The sequence below is a fragment of the Hypomesus nipponensis genome, chromosome 14 (assembly GCF_054491055.1).
Source record: "Hypomesus nipponensis isolate SF chromosome 14, ASM5449105v1, whole genome shotgun sequence".
Classification (NCBI taxonomy): Eukaryota; Metazoa; Chordata; class Actinopteri; order Osmeriformes; family Osmeridae; genus Hypomesus; species Hypomesus nipponensis.
The window spans coordinates 3,867,188-3,885,728 of NC_140374.1; the positions used below are offsets into that span (position 1 = coordinate 3,867,188).

The 18,541-nt window shown below is 46.0% G+C and overlaps 3 protein-coding genes across 3 annotated transcripts; 1 reads left to right on the top strand and 2 right to left on the bottom strand.

Annotated features, from left to right (window-relative positions):
• Positions 1 to 1,012: 1,012 nt before the first annotated feature.
• Positions 1,013 to 5,015, bottom strand: chmp1a (charged multivesicular body protein 1A). The gene is made up of 7 exons (XM_084672958.1): positions 4,864 to 5,015; positions 4,243 to 4,262; positions 4,082 to 4,159; positions 3,463 to 3,609; positions 3,171 to 3,299; positions 2,851 to 3,050; positions 1,013 to 2,387 (listed from the first exon to the last, which is right to left on the bottom strand). Exons 1-7 carry the CDS (start codon positions 4,868 to 4,870, stop codon positions 2,366 to 2,368), a joined length of 603 nt encoding a protein of 200 aa, XP_084529084.1. The 5' UTR covers positions 4,871 to 5,015; the 3' UTR covers positions 1,013 to 2,365.
• A 2,392-nt stretch (positions 5,016 to 7,407) lies between these two features.
• cdk10 (cyclin dependent kinase 10) lies at positions 7,408 to 13,814 on the top strand. The gene is made up of 13 exons (XM_084672232.1): positions 7,408 to 7,648; positions 7,968 to 8,040; positions 8,133 to 8,204; positions 8,488 to 8,590; positions 10,071 to 10,152; positions 10,254 to 10,321; positions 10,520 to 10,572; positions 11,099 to 11,168; positions 11,307 to 11,366; positions 12,439 to 12,562; positions 12,713 to 12,852; positions 12,966 to 13,018; positions 13,277 to 13,814. Exons 1-13 carry the CDS (start codon positions 7,556 to 7,558, stop codon positions 13,369 to 13,371), a joined length of 1,086 nt encoding a protein of 361 aa, XP_084528358.1. The 5' UTR covers positions 7,408 to 7,555; the 3' UTR covers positions 13,372 to 13,814.
• A 1,094-nt stretch (positions 13,815 to 14,908) lies between these two features.
• Positions 14,909 to 18,472, bottom strand: vps4a (vacuolar protein sorting 4 homolog A). Its single transcript, XM_084672231.1, has 11 exons — positions 18,205 to 18,472; positions 17,619 to 17,730; positions 17,179 to 17,323; positions 16,985 to 17,046; positions 16,664 to 16,783; positions 16,299 to 16,455; positions 16,014 to 16,162; positions 15,818 to 15,899; positions 15,503 to 15,722; positions 15,143 to 15,283; positions 14,909 to 15,050 (listed from the first exon to the last, which is right to left on the bottom strand). Exons 1-11 carry the CDS (start codon positions 18,223 to 18,225, stop codon positions 14,949 to 14,951), a joined length of 1,311 nt encoding a protein of 436 aa, XP_084528357.1. The 5' UTR covers positions 18,226 to 18,472; the 3' UTR covers positions 14,909 to 14,948.
• Positions 18,473 to 18,541: the final 69 nt, after the last annotated feature.

An 18,541-nucleotide genomic window follows, 5' to 3' on the forward strand; every position in this document is an offset into this window, starting at 1 on the left:
AAAGGCTAATTTGTCCCAGTTCTTGTTGTTTGATGTGTGGCTGGCTACAAGACACCATGTATAGTGAGGCGTATTTAAAAAAGCACATAATTAACATCAATTACTTTTACTTCAGCCGTGTCTCTACAGGAACAAAACTATTTCCGCAAAGGTGGCCGGTTGTCAGAGTATCTGTTTCCACGATGAGCTGACTCAAAGATTTAACCGAACACAGATTGCACTTGGATCCAGTTTCGCATTTCTGTCGTGTTGTACTCAACAAACACAATAGTGAAATTTGAACTGCGATTTGTAGAGAGGCGAGGCCCAATCTCTCAGCAGATTGAGGCCATGTTAGTCAATAAGATGGCTGTAAAGGTAGCATGTGATTTGCTTTGTTAAAGGTCAAGGGTTCCTATTTCAGTCAACATTCCCTTGCTAGAGACCTATGTTCAGCTCACTGTTATCTATTGCGCTGTGATTTCCAATTCCTGCCAAGACCCAGTCAAACTGCTTCCATGCTTCCCAGAACTTGATGTTCTGTGTGAAAACACACCTGGTTGTGATATTTAACAGTTTATCTGCCCTGGCAGGCAGCCTGCTGGGTGTATTCAGTATCACTCCATAAAAAGAAAAAACAATGTTGTCACATACAAAAGAACACACTACTTTGTACAAAGATCAGTGAGTGGACTAACTAGTAACTACAGTGTTGGTACAGCTATGTGTTGTTCCACTGCGGTAACATGCCTCAGTGTATATGTTAGTGAAATGCATTTTTCACCATTAATATGAGATGTTCTACCTTTGAATAATCTACTAGTGTGAGGTGCAGGTGAAGGTTGAACAACCGTTAAACAACGGCCAAACACTAACAGAGAGGAACTGAAGGAGGGCTGTCTTGGCTGCATGCGTGTACCCTGAAACCACCATACAAAACTAAGCTTGTAAAGCCACATAGTGTAATCTGCTTGGAAACATGCAATTAAACACATGAATCTGCAGAAGAATGTGAGACAAGCACAGCGGAGCAAAACATTTATAGCAGAGGGCTTTTATTTTGACAAGATAAATATACAAAAACAAAAGCGCTGAAAAGTTTTCATGACTGAGTAGAAATATCCCTTTCCATTGCACATGAAAGGAAAAACATCCTCCAAGGTGATGTAAGCTGACCCTACACACAGTTCTAGGACCAGCTTCCACTGGGAAAATCTCACATTTAACCAGCAGGGCAAACTGATCCCAGACCAGTATCCAGGAGCGTTAGTCCAACATCACCATAGCTTTGTCTGACTGTTGGGAACACCCCCTGTCCATCATGATGTGTGTGTGGCAGGGACAGGGAGGAAAATGGATATCCTTGTTTCTATAGCAACACATCATAACCATCTGTGTAGATATACAAGAGCCCATGACTACTGCTCTCCTATGACTGTGTCTGACTCAGGCACTACGGAGAGCATCCAGGCAAGCACCTGCATCCCAGTAAGGCGTACATGTTCAACAGCAAACCAACACAGGCAGCAAAAACGATAAAAACAACAGCTTTAAACCAACAAATAATGAGAAAAAAAAAAGAATTGACAAAATGTGTGCTCTAGAGAAATGTAGGCTTTATGAGTGAGGCTTTGCCCATATCCTATAAAGAACAAATGTTGATATTTTCTGAAATGACACTCATGAGGGGAGGAGACTACAGAGAGTCTTGTGATTATGAGTCACAATGGCCATGTCTGTTAGTGTTGTTTATGGGTACTACAGTATTAGGGGCGTTTCACTACAGCAGAAGGCCATGGCTACTGTCCTTTATACCTCCAGCTGTGTCCCCTCTCTCGCTACAGGAAACCACCACCATCAAAGCAGACAGTCATTCATATAGAAAACCTTAACACCTAAGAACTGCCCAGGGAACAAACTCCCAAATGTATCTATTTAACCATTATACGTTTTTGCACATTCTGTAAAACAGGTTTTTTCTTTCTTTTGGTACACAGAAAAAGATACGAGCAAACAGCCTGGGATTAAAAGACAGAGAGACAGTACAGGACAAATGGGGGAACAAAAGAAAAAATAATTGGTAGTTGTGGAACAGAGCCGTAGAGGGTGGTGAGAGAGGGAGGTAGAGAGACAATCATGGGTTGAGACCAAAAATGAAAGGGGGGGATCAATAGAGAGAGAGAGGGACAAGCCCTCTCAGGTGTTATATCCAGAGCGGCTGCATGTGAGAGTGTGTGTGGGGGTATAAATAGACTCGGGGATGGAAATCAATAGGCTCATTAAGTCCTCACTGTATGAACTGTTCAACAGAACCACCCCACTCCGCCTGTCTGCTCCCCAGCAGCTGTAAGCCTGCCAGCCCTCCTCCAGGACAAACACCGGGGCTTCAGTTCCGCAACGCAGCCAACCTGCAACGGAGGACCAGAGTTTGAATAAGAGCGGGAGAGCAGAGGCCTGCTTTTTTTGCCTGTATAATACTTGCTTGGGGTCAGGAAGGAAGCAGGTGTCAGGAAGGAAGCAGACTGCCAGAAAGCCATTCAGCTATATCCTGTCATGTGACAGCTTGTCACTGTGCTCTAGTACACCTTACACATACTGGCATGTGACTTATTGATCACATGTTTCAAATAACAATACCGATATACAACTCCAGTATTTTTTTGAGCGTTCCATGTTAGGTCAAGCACACAGCATTCAATCCCAAGATAGGCAAGCACCTCATCAGGAAACAGATGACAAAAATGTATGGAGGGCCAGAGTCCAAACGACCACCCCTGATCAATGTATATCGTAATCTAGATTTGTGTTCATGCAACATGGCAACGGTTTGGGTCTTGAATGATTCAGCCTCTGGGTTGATGGGGTTGATACCTGCGTGAGAGCTGGTCCTCCTTGTCCTGGGCCCGCGAGGAGGACGAGGCCTCCCCCAGAGAGGAGGCCCCAGCCGGCAGCTGGCTGAGCTGGTCCATCACCTCCAGGCCGCTTTCCTCTGCTATCTGGACGATCAGGTCGTCCACCTGGTCCTGGGGTGTGGTCAGCGTGGTCGCCGAGCTCATGGAGTCCTCCATCACCTGGAGAGGCATTGATAACGGAATACTGACCACGACTGATATGTACTGTACAGTACACATACCAAAATGTATACATAGTTCTCTCTCAGACACACACACACACGCACACACGTGACTCACCGAGGTGTGGACGTCCAGATTCTGGACCTGTGTCTCGAACTTGTCCATAACAGCAGAGACTTTCTGCAGGTCCATGGACCCCAGAGCCTTATCCAGAGCCTTAGTCACCTGAGCCATGTTCTTAGTCACCTAGCAACACAGGCAAACAGGACCACCAAGTTCGACATAAATGTTATTTCTCATTTAAATCCCCCATATCATGCTTCTCTTTCCGTGATTCGCCAATATTGTACGGCTGACGCCTGATTGAAATTGCTCTGGAAATCGTGATGTTTTCCGAAGAGAAGCTCACCGATTTCATGGTGACTGCCGTCTGGACCTTGGAGGCCACGGCGTCGACGCGAGACGACATGCGCAACCAGTTCAGGCCCTCGTTCTTCTTGCGGATGGCGTTTTCTGCATACACCCTGGCACACTCCACATTCTTCTGCTGGAGAGCCTGGGCATCGGAAAGATGGAGGTCATGGTCAAAAAGCGACAAATGTAACATGGTTGAAATGTAACAAGTACAACTTAAAAAATATAATATTTTGATAATTATACTATAACAGTATGGAAACAATGATGCAGTATTTAACACTCCACTGCCCTCTACTGGATGAAGTTTGACTAAGTATACTTGATGTGCTTTGAGTGGCCTTCCCCTCAACCCTCTCTTATAGCTCAAATGACATCAGCACTGATATGACTAGTGTGTGACTCATGTATTACCAACTTGTAGGTTGAACAATTGATCCCAAGTCAAATGTGAATTTGACTTGGGAACAGATTAAGTGGGTACTGTTATGATATGGGCTGACACAGCCACACCCTGATCTGAAGTCTCTTTAGAGTTTCCCAGTTACTGTGTCAGTGTGACAACACAAACATTTCAGACTACACCAGTTTAGTAGAGGTTTCCCTTCACTCACCTTTTTAACTTTAGCCTGTTCTGACTTGGAATCTTTTTCTGCCTTTTTGGCTAATTTCTCAAGCTGTTTTGATGTGAACTGCAGAAGAGAGAAACACATCAGTCAGATCAGCTGCGAAGCTCATTACACACCACTGACACAATACATCTTAGTTCACCCACCTTCAGTTGGAAGAGTGTATCTGGAGAAAAATGCAGAAAGAGAGACTAGGGTTAAAGTAAACTGAGGCATGTCACACCCAACAATGACAATGAGAAATTACATTGTGGGAGAACTTGCAACCACTTATAGACATCGGAACCCAACCACCGATCTATGGTTGTCAAATTGCTGTGTGACTTAATATCATCGCTAACCAACAGTTCAATAACATTTCCAAGATTGTTAATGCAGTACAGTATGTACAGTATGATAACTTACATAAAGTTGTATAACACTAGCTCGCTAACGTTAGCTATTTAACTCTGTAGTTAGCAATTACATGTTGACAGTGGTAACTTAGTTATACCCACATTTTGTTACATTACTGGGGGCGTTAGAGCACCATTTTGATTAAACAAGTTATCTAACCAGCTAACCAAGAAACTTTAAACGTGTAGCTAGCGAGCTAATGTATGGCAAACTGACGAAGCTGGCTCGCTAGCTAGCTCTATTTTCCGTGCCATACTACTAGGCTAAGAGTGTTACCATTTACACACAGCAGTATGCTAAATAGGCCACTGTAAAGGAAAAACGGATTCAACTTGACAACTTATTCGAATATATGACTGGTCGTCACGTACCGTCCATGTCTCCTTGTCCTTATAATACGCGAAATCAGACAAAATAGGTATTTCCGATTGCCCGGTGAGACACTTGTTATATTTGTTGATATTCCGTTTTTGCGATTTTCATTTCCTGGTTCTGAACAGTCACGTGAGAAAGGTTTAGTTGTTGAAGCTTGGTTGAAGTTCTCCAGAGGCAACCATATTGAAGGTCACATGGTAAATGTGGTTCTCCTGTTAACCCCTTGCGGTCGAGGAAAAAATAACAAAACATGCATGAATTTAAAATAAACAACAGATCACACAATAAAGGTGTCTTGAGTCTTTCATGATCTTGGGCAAAACCTAAACCTGCCACTGTGAATCCTGGAGAGAGAGAAGAGAGAGAGAGAGAGAGAGAGAGAGAGAGAGAGAGAGAGAGAGAGAGAGAGAGAGAGAGAGAGAGAGAGAGAGAGAGAGAGAGAGAGAGAGAGAGAGAGAGAGAGAGAGAGAGAGAGAGAGAGAGAGAGAGAGAGAGAGAGAGAGAGAGAGAGAGAGAGAGAGAGAGAGAGAGAGAGAGAGAGAGAGAGAGAGAGAGAAAGAGAGAGAGAGAGAGAGAAAGAAGCAAACACAAGCAGACAGGGACTTGTAAAAGGTGGATTGGAGTATGCGTGAGTGCCTCATAGACAAGACAGGTGAATCACACATTGCCTTGGTCCCCACACATGGAAATGTTTGGACTGTGCTGACCAAGGTCTGATGGGGTCTGCAGCAAGCCAGCAAGCAGAAAAAGGTAAGTAGCCAAAATGTTATGTTATGAAAGGGTGGAAATAACGTTAATTGTATAGCCTTTACAATTTATTGATTCATTTCATTTGAAATGTTCACAATATGCACTCTAACTGTTATATGTATATTACTGCCACAGATGTTAGGTACTGTATCTGTCTATTCAAATAGTTTCGTATACATAATTCCACAGCATATTGTCCTTGCTTTAACACACAGAGATGTCCTTGCTTTAACACACAGAGATTTAAGTAAAACATTTGTGAAGTTAAGCATAAATTTGGTTAGTTTGCCAAGTTTGTTCGACAAATATAACCAAACGTACACGTCTCCAGTATTTGTTATACTGTACATGTAGTTTCAGGGATATGTTTACAGTGTACACGTAGTTCTCGTCCATTAAGTATGGTAGCCTGAGCACAGGTTCCACTCTGTTAATCCTCATTGTTCCTTTAAATGAAGTGCTTGTCACTGGCTCTAACACTCTTATAGAAATTAGCCCAATCCAATTTAAAGGTGCTTTTACTTACGTGTGAGGATCTGTCATTTCCATTCAGAGAGAAAGCATTTCCCTCTGAATGCCTGCTGAACCTTCCACGAGACAGTTGAAACCAGGAGTTAGGCTATCTAGGAACTTCAGAGGCTTTTTACATGTGTAATCTTCAAGAATCTTTCATTTGAAAGTGTTATGGCAACAACATATCCAGCACCAATATCTGGCATCTGTTTTATTTCCTCATTGTGCTACTTAGCAATTCATATTTGTCACATTCTTGATATATGTGACAGAATTGACCTCACACCCCCAACTCATAGATGATACAAACCAACTATTGATGCTCAACTAATAAACAACAACAAAAAACAATCAACTGTTCAGTCCACTGAACCCAAACATTGAGGCCCTCGTAATAAATAACAGTACATTTAGTCATTTAGCAGACGCTCTTATCCAGAGCGACTTACAGTAAGTACAGGGACATTCTCTCCGAGGCAAGTATGGTGAAGTGCCTTGCCCAAGGACACAACGTCATTTTGCATGGCCGGGAATCTAACCAACAACCTATTGATTAATAGCCCAACTCCCTAACCACTCAGCCATATGACCCCCAAATAATGTATTGTGCTTCTACCTCAGTGCCAGCAGCCCTGCCACCAGATTCCAGCAGCGAGTCCTCAGTGGGAGGTGACTCTACGCCCCATCCACCAGCCATCTTCATCACTGCTCCTTCCCAGGAGGACCTCAACGCCACTCAACCCATCATCACCATTGCAGAGGCTGTCAAAGAGAGAAGGCCCACCTCAGTACCCATCGTTGTGGGACAAAAACCCATCAGCAGCAAGGCCTAGACATCCATGTAAAGGTGTGGTCTAAAGGAATGCCAGCTGTAGGGTTTTTGTAGGGTTTAGTTTATACGTTGGGGGTTTACATCTATGTTTAGGTAGGCTAACTGTAAACCCTTTGTGATATTGCTTCTGAAAAGTGACATTTAGATACATGGCATACCATGACATGTGATAGATAAACCATAGCCTAATAAGCAGTTTGTGTAGGTCAAAGAGCAATCATTGTATCTAGAGTAGACTATGGCCTTTATTTAGTTACTGCTTTTTGCAGTTGCTGACCCTTACTGATCACATGTACCTAAAAGTACAAATTTAAAAAACATTTGAGGACTGAGTTTAAAATGTGATTATAATTGATCTGTCTATTGATTTAGGGTCTATCTAATGGGGTGAACCACAATGACGGAGTGTACGACGCAACTTCTCAAACCCCGGGAATACTCGTGGTTGGCCACCCAGATGGCGAGGAAAGATGTGTGTTACACTAGAATGTCTTGTATTTAGTTAGCTAGCTAGCCTACCATAGCTGAGTGAAGCGAAAACAACATTTAAAGTACGCTTGGATGTAGGGCTTGTAGTGGAACTACACACAGAGATGGACACCGCCACCGGGGAGTCAGAACCGGACCCCATCAAGCTAAAGTCAATCAAAAACAAAAGAACGTTCACTGTACCACAAAAAGACCGGGTGAGTAATCACACCCCATGGATCAAAACACACTGTCTTGCCAGCTGTATATATAGGGGTTGCTCGCAAATGATCTTCGTCACTTAGCCACATGGCCTATAGTCTTCCACGTGTGTTACGGTTGGCATTGTGATCTAGCGGGGATAACTATTTAGTAAGCTTACTAACAAGTTGAGACAAGAACAAGAACTAGATTGCGTGTATCACACATATGACTATGGACGTCAGTAAGATGCTTTGACTCCTATTTGTGCAGTCTCACTAATGTGTACCCGGACTGGATTGTCCTCATTTGTTTCAATTGATGTGTATATTTTAGATTGGTAACTGCAGAAGCGTGAAGGAATTTGAAAAGCTGAACCGAATTGGGGAAGGAACATATGGAATTGTGTGTAAGTTGATCTGCTGTAATTAAACCCCTTGTAGAGTTAGAACATGAAACACATTTGGAAACAAACCTATGTATGTATCCCCCTGTTTGCAGACAGGGCCCGGGATACAAGGTCAGATGAAATTGTGGCCCTGAAGAAGGTTCGGATGGACAAGGAGAAAGATGGTACTGTCTGTCTGATGAGACATATGTCTCATGTGCTACCTTCCTGTCTACCTGACGTACTACCTGTCTGTCTGATGTGCTGCCTGCCTGTCTGTCTGACATGCTACCTGTCTGTCTGATGAGATACCTGTCTGTCTGACATACTCCCTGTCTGATGTGCTGCCTGCCTGTCTGTCTGACATGCTACCTGTCTGTCTGATGAGATACCTGTCTGTCTGACATACTCCCTGTCTGATGTGTTGCCTGCCTGTCTGTCTGACATGCTACCTGCTTGTGTCTCCAGGGATCCCAATCAGCAGTCTGAGGGAGATTACTCTGCTGCTGCGTTTGAGACACCCCAACATTGTGGAGCTGAAGGAGGTGGTGGTGGGCAGCCACCTAGAGAGGTAGATGACAGACCACACACATGCAGTATGCTACACAGTACACACTCTCACCTTGCAGTATGCTACACAGTAGACACTCTCACCCTGTAGTATGCTACACAGTACACACTCTCACCCTGCAGTATGCTACACAGTACACACTCTCACCTTGTAGTATGCTACACAGTACACTCTCACCCTGTAGTATGCTACACAGTACACACTCACCCTGTAGTATGCTACACAGTACACTCTCACCCTGTAGTATGCTACACAGTACACACTCTCACCCTGTAGTATGCTACACAGTACACTCTCACCCTGTAGTATGCTACACAGTACACACTCTCACCCTGTAGTATGCTACACAGTACACTCTCACCTTGTAGTATGCTACACAGTACACACTCTCACCTTGTAGTATGCTACACAGTACACACTCTCACCCTGTAGTATGCTACACAGTACACACTCTCACCCTGTAGTATGCTACACAGGACACACTCTCACCCTGTAGTATGCTACACAGTACACACTCTCACCTTGTAGTATGCTACACAGGACACACTCTCACCCTGTAGTATGCTACACAGTACACACTCTCACCCTGTAGTATGCTACACAGGACACACTCTCACCCTGTAGTATGCTACACAGGACACACTCTCACCCTGTAGTATGCTACACAGTACACACTCTCACCCTGTAGTATGCTACACAGTACACACTCTCACCCTGTAGTATGCTACACAGTACACTCTCACCCTGTAGTATGCTACACAGGACACACTCTCACCCTGTAGTATGCTACACAGGACACACTCTCACCCTGTAGTATGCTACACAGTACACACTCTCACCCTGTAGTATGCTACACAGGACACACTCTCACCCTGTAGTATGCTACACAGTACACACTCTCACCCTGTAGTATGCTACACAGTACACTCTCACCCTGTAGTATGCTACACAGTACACACTCTCACCTTGTAGTATGCTACACAGGACACTCTCACCCTGCAGTATGCTACACAGTACACACTCTCACCCTGTAGTATGCTACACAGGACACTCTCACCCTGCAGTATGCTACACAGGACACACTCTCACCCTGTAGTATGCTACACAGGACACTCTCACCCTGCAGTATGCTACACAGTACACACTCTCACCCTGTAGTATGCTACACAGGACACTCTCACCCTGCAGTATGCTACACAGGACACACTCTCACCTTGTAGTATGCTACACAGGACACTCTCCCCCTGTAGTATGCTACACAGGACACTCTCACCCTGTAGTATGCTACACAGGACACACTCTCACCCTGCAGTATGCTACACAGGACACACTCTCACCCTGTAGTATGCTACACAGGACACACTCTCACCTTGTAGTATGCTACACAGGACACACTCTCACCCTGTAGTATGCTACACAGTACACACTCTCACCCTGGCGTATGGCATATAGTTCACACTCTCTCTGTGTGTCTCTCCAGCCTGTTCCTAGTGATGAGCTACTGTGAGCAAGACCTGGCCAGTCTCCTGGAGAACATGCAGACTCCCTTCTCTGAAGCCCAGGTAGGCTGGACTTAACAGGAGGACTGGTTGTAGATATAAGCTTCTCTGTCGTTCTTGGTGTTTAGACTCTGATCGGCAACCCACCTCCCTCACTCCCCCAGGTGAAGTGTATCGTCCTACAGTTGCTGAGAGGCCTAGACTATCTTCACCTCAACTTCATCCTACACCGGTCAGTAACATGGAAATGGGTTCATCAGTAGCTCCTTCAAGATAGTCTTGTCTATTATTGACATCAGTATTTAGAGAAGATAAGATGCCGTTCTTTGAAGCATTACTGTGATACCAGTAGTAATTACCCTAAGGTGCTTGGTGGACTGATGTGAGTGTTTCCAGTCGGATTAACACAAAATAATCATGTTTGTCACAGGGACCTGAAGGTGTCCAATCTACTAATGACAGACAAGGGCTGTGTGAAGATAGGTGAGTTATCATCATTATCATTGTTATCATCGTTATCATTATCATCGTTATCATTATCATCGTTATTATTATTGTTGTCGTTATCACCTGCTCTGATTGTGGTGGATTAAAGCTTTTAGTTCAAAATAGGCTTGTTGAGGCAGACTGGGAGGAGTAGTTGGTGCGTTTCAAGGTGGCATCTGCCTTCCAGAATTAATAGGCCTTGTCGTCTGAGATGAGAGTTAAGATGCAGTAGTAGGAAAACTTAAGCCTGTCTGTCCAATGGCTTGGCTACTGGTTTTAATCTGGACGCAAGGCTGCCAGGTACATCTACTGCCAGAACAGAGAGTACCGGGCATTAGCCAGGGTTAGGTCTCAGTTGGACCTCCACATTTTGTAGAGGCACCTGTTTGTCAGCCAGACTGTTTAGGACCTGAGGAAGCCATTGTGAGCCGGTGTGTATGTGATGTTAAGGCTGCAGTATGAGAATGAGATGTCTGGCCTTGTGTGGGTCAGACTAATGGCACCCCCACCCTATCCCCCACAGCGGATTTCGGTTTGGCCCGCGTCTACGGTATCCCCCTCCAGCCCATGACTCCCAAGGTGGTGACTTTGTGGTGAGTGTCCTACTGTTGCCCCTCTCGCCCTAGGTCCACCCCCTCTCGCATCCTACCAGAAATACCTAGAACAGCTAGCCCATGTTAGCAGCTCTGTCGGTCTCTCTCACTCCTAAAGCGCTGCCCCCCTACCACCAGGTACAGAGCTCCAGAAGTCCTCCTCGGGACTAAGACCCAGACCACTGCTCTGGACATGTGGTGAGAAGGCAGCATTTAAACCCTGTTTCTCTGTCAAACCCTGTTATAATCCACAGAGTTACATTGTGAGTATGGGCGTGTTTTACAACTCATAAACCACCAGGTATTCCTGTGTGTAAACACAGCTGGTGAGATGGTGCTGTGTTCAGTCAGTTTGTATGAGATGGTGCTCTGTTCAGACAGTGTGTATGAGATTGTACTGTGTTCAGTCAGTTTGTATGAGATTGTACTGTGTTCAGTCAGTGTGTATGAGATTGTACTGTGTTCAGTCAGTGTGTATGAGATTGTACTGTGTTCAGTCAGTGTGTATGAGATTGTACTGTGTTCAGTCAGTGTGTATGAGATGGTGCTGTGTTCAGTCAGTGTGTATGAGATGGTGTTGTGTTCAGACAGGGTGCATGAGATGGTGCTGTGTTCAGACAGTGTGTATGTGATGGTGCTGTGTTCAGACAGTGTGTATGTGATGGTGCTGTGTTCAGACAGTGTGTATGTGATGGTGCTGTGTTCAGACAGTGTGTATGTGATGGTGCTGTGTTCAGACAGTGTGTATGTGATGGTGCTGTGTTCAGACAGTGTGTATGTGATGGTGCTGTGTTCAGACAGTGTGTATGTGATGGTGCTGTGTTCAGACAGTGTGTATGTGATGGTGCTGTGTTCAGACAGTGTGTATGTGATGGTGCTGTGTTCAGACAGTGTGTATGTGATGGTGCTGTGTTCAGACAGTGTGTATGTGATGGTGCTGTGTTCAGACAGTGTGTATGTGATGGTGCTGTGTTCAGACAGTGTGTATGTGATGGTGCTGTGTTCAGACAGTGTGTATGTGATGGTGCTGTGTTCAGACAGGGTGTATGTGATGGTGCTGTGTTCAGACAGGGTGTATGTGATGGTGCTGTGTTCAGACAGGGTGTATGTGATGGTGCTGTGTTCAGACAGTGTGTATGTGATGGTGCTGTGTTCAGACAGTGTGTATGTGATGGTGCTGTGTTCAGACAGTGTGTATGTGATGGTGCTGTGTTCAGACAGTGTGTATGTGATGGTGCTGTGTTCAGACAGGGTGTATGTTTCTCCTCAGGGCGGTGGGCTGCATCCTGGCAGAGCTGCTGGCCCACAAGCCCCTTCTTCCCGCTGGCTCGGAGATCCAACAAGTGGACCTCATCGTACAGCTGCTGGGCACGCCCAACGAAAACATCTGGCCTGTAAGACCCGACTGGCTTTACCTCCTGCTCTTACTCCTTCCTAAGTATCAGTACCAGTAAAGGACTCCAGTGTGCCTGTTCACTGTCCAGGGTGACTTTATTTCGCTTACCCGTGCAGCCCTATGTTGCTCTGCCCCTCTGTTTGTCCAGGGCTTCTCCCTGCTCCCTCTGGTGGGCCAGTACAGCCTACGAAAGCAGCCGTACAACAACCTGAAGAATAAGTTCACCTGGCTGTCTGACGCAGGCCTGCGCCTGCTCAACCAGCTCTTCATGTACAACCCCCAGCGCAGGTACCTCGGCCTTGTTAACCCCCGGGGCAAGATTTGAGATTCAAACTTTATTGATCATTCTTTGCGGGAACCATCCATGACCACCTCCTTCTGTGATGTGTCGTCTCTCCCAGGGCCACGGCTAAGGACTGCCTGGAAAGCTCCTACTTCAAGGAGAAACCTTTACGTAAGTTCCAGATTCAATGGTGGACTAGGGGGTCAAAAGTCAACTAAGGGGTTACACAGTGTAGTTGGAATTTACTCCATCCTTTAAAACAACTCTCTAGGATACATCCCATTAATGAACGATAACATCCTTTGATCATTCATTTCCTGTATGGATGGTAGAAGCGCTAAGAGCTTGATCGTCAACCCGCCCAGCACAGGACCTCCATTCCTCTGCTGTTTCTGGGCTGTGCTGAAGTTTTTCCTCTGCCTTCCGCAGCTTGTGAGCCTGAGCTGATGCCCACCTTCCCTCACCACCGCAACAAGAGGGCCGCGCCTTCGGCAGACAGCCAATCAAAGCGCAGCAAAGTTTGATATTGTCAGAGCAGCTGACGGCGTGATGGATTTCTGGAGGCAATTCTGAAGTGCTAGAACAGAACTGTAACGCACTCCCAGGTGCAGTGAGGAGAGACATACTGCATGCTTGGAATGATGGTTGTGAATGCCGACTCTGCGGTCAGTATGACGATCACAGTGTTCTGAAGCAGGCTGTGTCATGCTACTGCAGGATTAAACTGCCTAGTTTTCAGCTTCTCTTGGTTCCTTAATGCTAAATGTCTAACATTGCAGTTTTGCTAAAGATGAGCCTTAAGCTATGCAGTATATATACAAAAGTACAATTGTACATTTGTGTGACTGGTTTGGTGTCAGGGGTGAGATTTATATACTGTATCTGGGCTTCTTTTTTTTTATCTCTTGGAAATCCTTTCATATTGTAACTTCAGTTTTTAGTTTTATTAAAAGCTATTTGAAATGCCTGTCTGTGATTGGTCAAGTGTCCTGTGAGAAATGCTGAGACACAGACTCATGTCCTCAGTGATGACATCACACTCAGCTCATGTTCAGTTCAAATGTAGTGTTTTTAATAGATCAGAGGGCAGCTTGTTTACCATAGATACGCCATCCTATTTGGGACATGAACATGACCAACTAGACTGACACAACTTATCTACTGTGGACTGGCAGTGGTGCTGGTGCTCAGTCAAATAAATTAAACTAATTGAATGCAATACTGTACCTCGAATTGAGGGAAAAAAACACTGCTGCTTATAAACATACATTTTCCTCCTCTGTAGAAGAACCATGACAATAAAATCCACTGTAGTCTTCTCAGTGAATACGTTTGTCTCTCCAGAGAATAAATTAGTTGACTTCAGGCAAAATAGGGCCCCCAAACACCACAACACTATGGTCAGTCTCCATGACTACAGCCCCGAGACAGCAAGGTATAGACACACATGGAGCCTACCCTCTTCAACACTGCAACAGGACAGGGCTCTGAGGTCCTTCACGCCCAGTACCTGGAGCTATTTAACGTCAAGAGGAATACTACAACTGTCAAACAAACTTCTGTAGCCTGTCCATCTCACAGTTACAAAACAGATCCTGACCACAAAGGAGATATGAAGGAAATAATAAATAGTTATAGTGTTCAATTAAACGGCCTGTGACACTGGGGACCCCATGAAAGTTATGGAGTGCATTCAACAAATCAGTCAATACACTAGTCAGTAGTTTAGCAACTGGTAAATTAAAAGATTAGTAACAGACATTTGTGATAAGACAAAATAAAAAATAACACATACTTAGGGAAACAATTGAACAAAAGTTTTTTTTGTAAACTTGTTTTCCTCCTAAGCTCTTCAGTAGCGCTTTTATGAATACTGAACAAAGTGCAGGATGGCAAAGAGACGCACGGCTCCATGTCCTGGCAGGCCACCTCAGGCCGTGTAGTAGGAGGGAGAAAATACTTGACGTTAAAACACTTGGTAGTTCTTGCCGATGCAGGTTAGTTGAAAACCACCATGGAAGTAGCTACTTGTTTGACAGGAAGTCTTGCGGGGAGGGGGGAAGAGAGACTGGGGGGGGGGGGGGGTTGGAGGGGGCGTGTCTCAACCCTCTTGACCAAAGTCATCTGTGAACTTCTTGACCTTGAACAAATCCTCAGTGTTGACCGTTGGTCTGGTGGTGGACAGGGAGCGCAGCATATCAGACTGGCAGGGAGGAAGAGAGACAAACACCTAGTGAGACCAACCACTTCAGAGCAGGGGCTCCTAGGCTCGTTAGCACAATTCGTACGTCTCACCATGCACACGATGGGCTCCAGCAACTTGTCGCTAGGCACGTCCATCCAAGTCATCTCTACGGCAGCGGGATCGCCAGGGGAACATGGGGTCAGGAGGTCATCCACCATCATCGTGTTGTTGCTACGAGATGGGCCACGAACCTGGAGGACAACGTGTGTTGGTTAAAGCCAGGAATCAGCTGGGGTGGGGGGGGGAAGGGCCCCAGCTGGAGTGGAGCTAGGTCTGACAAGTGCCACACACACACTAATAAATCCACTGTCATTCGTCTAAGAAGGTACCCTTCTTACTGTGTCGTCACATGCACGTTGTTACATCGCTGCAGAGTACTGAACGTGCTGCATTATGGGTACTGTAGTTACCTTTTTGAAGTGTGTGGCAGACTGCACCTTCCTGACTGGCTGCATGAGGGCATCTCGCACGATGACGCTAATGTCAGCGCCGGAGTAGCCGTCTGTCTTAAAGGCGAGCTGCCGCAGGTCGGCGTCACTCAGGCTGTGCGGCGTGTTGCCCAGGTGAAGACGGAACATCTGGGACCGCGCGGGCTCCTCTGGGAGGGGGATGTAGATACGCTTCTCAAACCTGGCAACCCAGAGACCAGGTTGTTTTCGAGAATTCATTTTCCTTATCAGATAACCCTCTTACTGAGCTTCACAAACCCCTAAATGACCTCTGACCTTCTGCGGATGGCTGCGTCCAGGACCCAGGGGATGTTGGTGGCCCCTAACACGAGTATCCCATCGTTGTTGTTGCCCACACCTGTCAGTTCGACGACAGTAAACAGTGATGATTTCACACTGTGTTTTCCATTAGAGCTACCAAGTATCGCTGGGAATTTCCTCTAGGCCCCTAGGGGGCAGTAGTGGCACTCACCCTGCATCTGGACCAGGAACTCTGTCTTGATCCTGCGTGCGGCCTCGCTCTCATTCTCGTTCCTGGAGCCACACAGGGAGTCCACTTCATCGATGAAGATGATGGAGGGCTTGTGCTGCCGTGCGAGGTCAAACAGGTTCTTCACCAGTCTGGAAGACAGGGGGGGGGGGGGAGAGAGAAGGTGTTGAAGAGACAAAGCTAGAGACATGAAAACGAAGAGAGCAAACAGAACCCCGGCTTTGCTTATGACCGGGAAACAGACACTGTCTGAAACCAAACACTCACTTCTCACTCTCTCCCAGCCACTTGGACATGAGGTCAGAGGAGGACACAGAGAAGAAGGTGGAGTTGTTGGCCTCGGTGGCGACAGCCTTGGCCAGGTAGGACTTCCCCGTTCCTGGGGGACCAAACAGTAAAATCCCACGCCAAGGAGTCCGTTTACCTGCAACCAGACGCAGGGAAGGATGGGGTGGGAGAGGGACATATATTTTGTTTGTGAGAGGATGAGGATGACAAAGGAACGGGGGGGGGGGGGCGTTGGCAGAGAGAGAGGAAAACCTTGATTTGAATGGAAGCATTCAGGATGCTCGGGGCAGAGAAAGGTTGAGAGAGAAATTGAGAGGGAAGGGGGAAGAGATGGAGCAGCGCACCTGTGAAGAGGTGAGGGAACTTGATGGGTAGGATGACAGCTTCCTTCAGAGCCTCCTTGGCCCCCTCCAGCCCCGCCACATCGTTCCACCTCACATTGGGCTTCTCCATCACAATGGCCCCTAAACACGAGAGAAGGGGGGAGGGGAGGGGGGGGGGGGCAACAGAGCATCAGTACCCAACTCCTTTAAAAGTTCAGCTGTGCATACGGAAGTAGTATTTACTCACACTAATCATACCAGAATCAAAACACACAGGTAGACAGACAAAACACAAACATACATACATACATATATATATATATATATATAAATACTACACACCCATGAGCTGCTCCTGTAGCTTCTTCCTCTCTGGGTTTTCCCCCTCACTGTCGCTGTCACTCCTGGGGAGAACACACACACACACACAACATAACAGTTACCAGTTATCGCTCTTCACGCTCTCTTCACCTACAGTCAGCGGCTTGTCTTCAGCTCCTGGTGTTTCTGATGGAGGAGTCGCCCTTCCTACTCACTTGTCATTGCTCTGTGCTTCCTTGACGGGCTTCTTTCCCTGTTTCTCTTTGTTCTTCAGGTAGTCTTTCAGCTTCTCTGCCCGGTCCAAGTATTGCATACACTTCCCTCGTATGCTCTCCTTGGCCTTGTCACTGTGAGCCTCGTCTATGAAGGAACACCAGGAGACCACATCACTTCTGGCTCCTTGTCAGCCTCTCAAGCTGAGCCTGGCACCAGGAATCAACAACCTCCCAAGCATCTACACACCACTTCTAAAAGCCTGTAGATGAACATGTATAAACTAGATGTAACCAGACTGCCCAGACCTTAATATAGAAATAACTTGGGAACTGTCTACCGGTAAGAACCGACCTTGGCCTTGCCTCCTTGAACACAGCTGTACTGACTATGTGTGGGTTCTGTAGGTCCCAGAAACGATGTTGATGTTTCGATTACTCACACTTAATTGCGTGCAGGAAGTATTCCACTGCATGCTGATATAGGCGCAATGCCTCCTCATAGTTCTTTGCCTTGTCTTCCTCTGTGGCTTTGGTCACAAGATCGATCGCTTTCTGTTAGCAAATGATGGAAGGAAGGAGTGATGAGAGAAAGGATAGTGAATCAGTCTACTACACAACTATATGCTATCAAGAAACCAGAATAATATTCTAAGACATTCAGGCAGCTGAAATCAGCTACATTAGATAAACAAGCTAGCTCTCTGTCCAGCATGCTGAGAAGCAAAGCTCTCACTAGCTCTGATAGTTAAAAAGCTAGCTAGCTCGACTACCTAGCAGTGTCTACAATATTTACCGCTAGCTTGCCAATTTGTATATCCACGCCAATCCCTAACCAACGTTAGCTAACTTGAGGTAGTTACCCTAAACAAAGCGTCTACAGTGTGACTAATTCCGCTGACAAATTACAACACAGTAGTTTAACTACTTGTGCTAGCGTGGTAGTTGTTTACTTATAATATAGTATTATGGCTTGCAGTTACATTTAGCTAGCACTAGCTCGCTTGTCAAGCTTACTAGCTAACCTACCTGTAACGTTGACGTTGTCATTTCATCTCACTCTTCGGAAATCCACCCAAATTAGCTATATTTGAGGCCTTCAGATATGAGATTTGATATATGCTCGCTAACTGTACAGTGTCTCAACTGGGGTGGCTGCTCTTGACATGACAAAGAAGGGATGCTAGCTCGCTGCTAGCTAGGTGACAGATTTTACTCGGCTCACCAATCCTACTAGGCTAGCAACAACAACACAAGGGACTGCGTCTTTGTCAAAGTACTATAGAGAATGTCGCCCTCCAGCGTGAACGTCGTTGGATACAGTTCTAGTTCCGCTACCATCTCTTCAGCGATTTGAAGCATATAT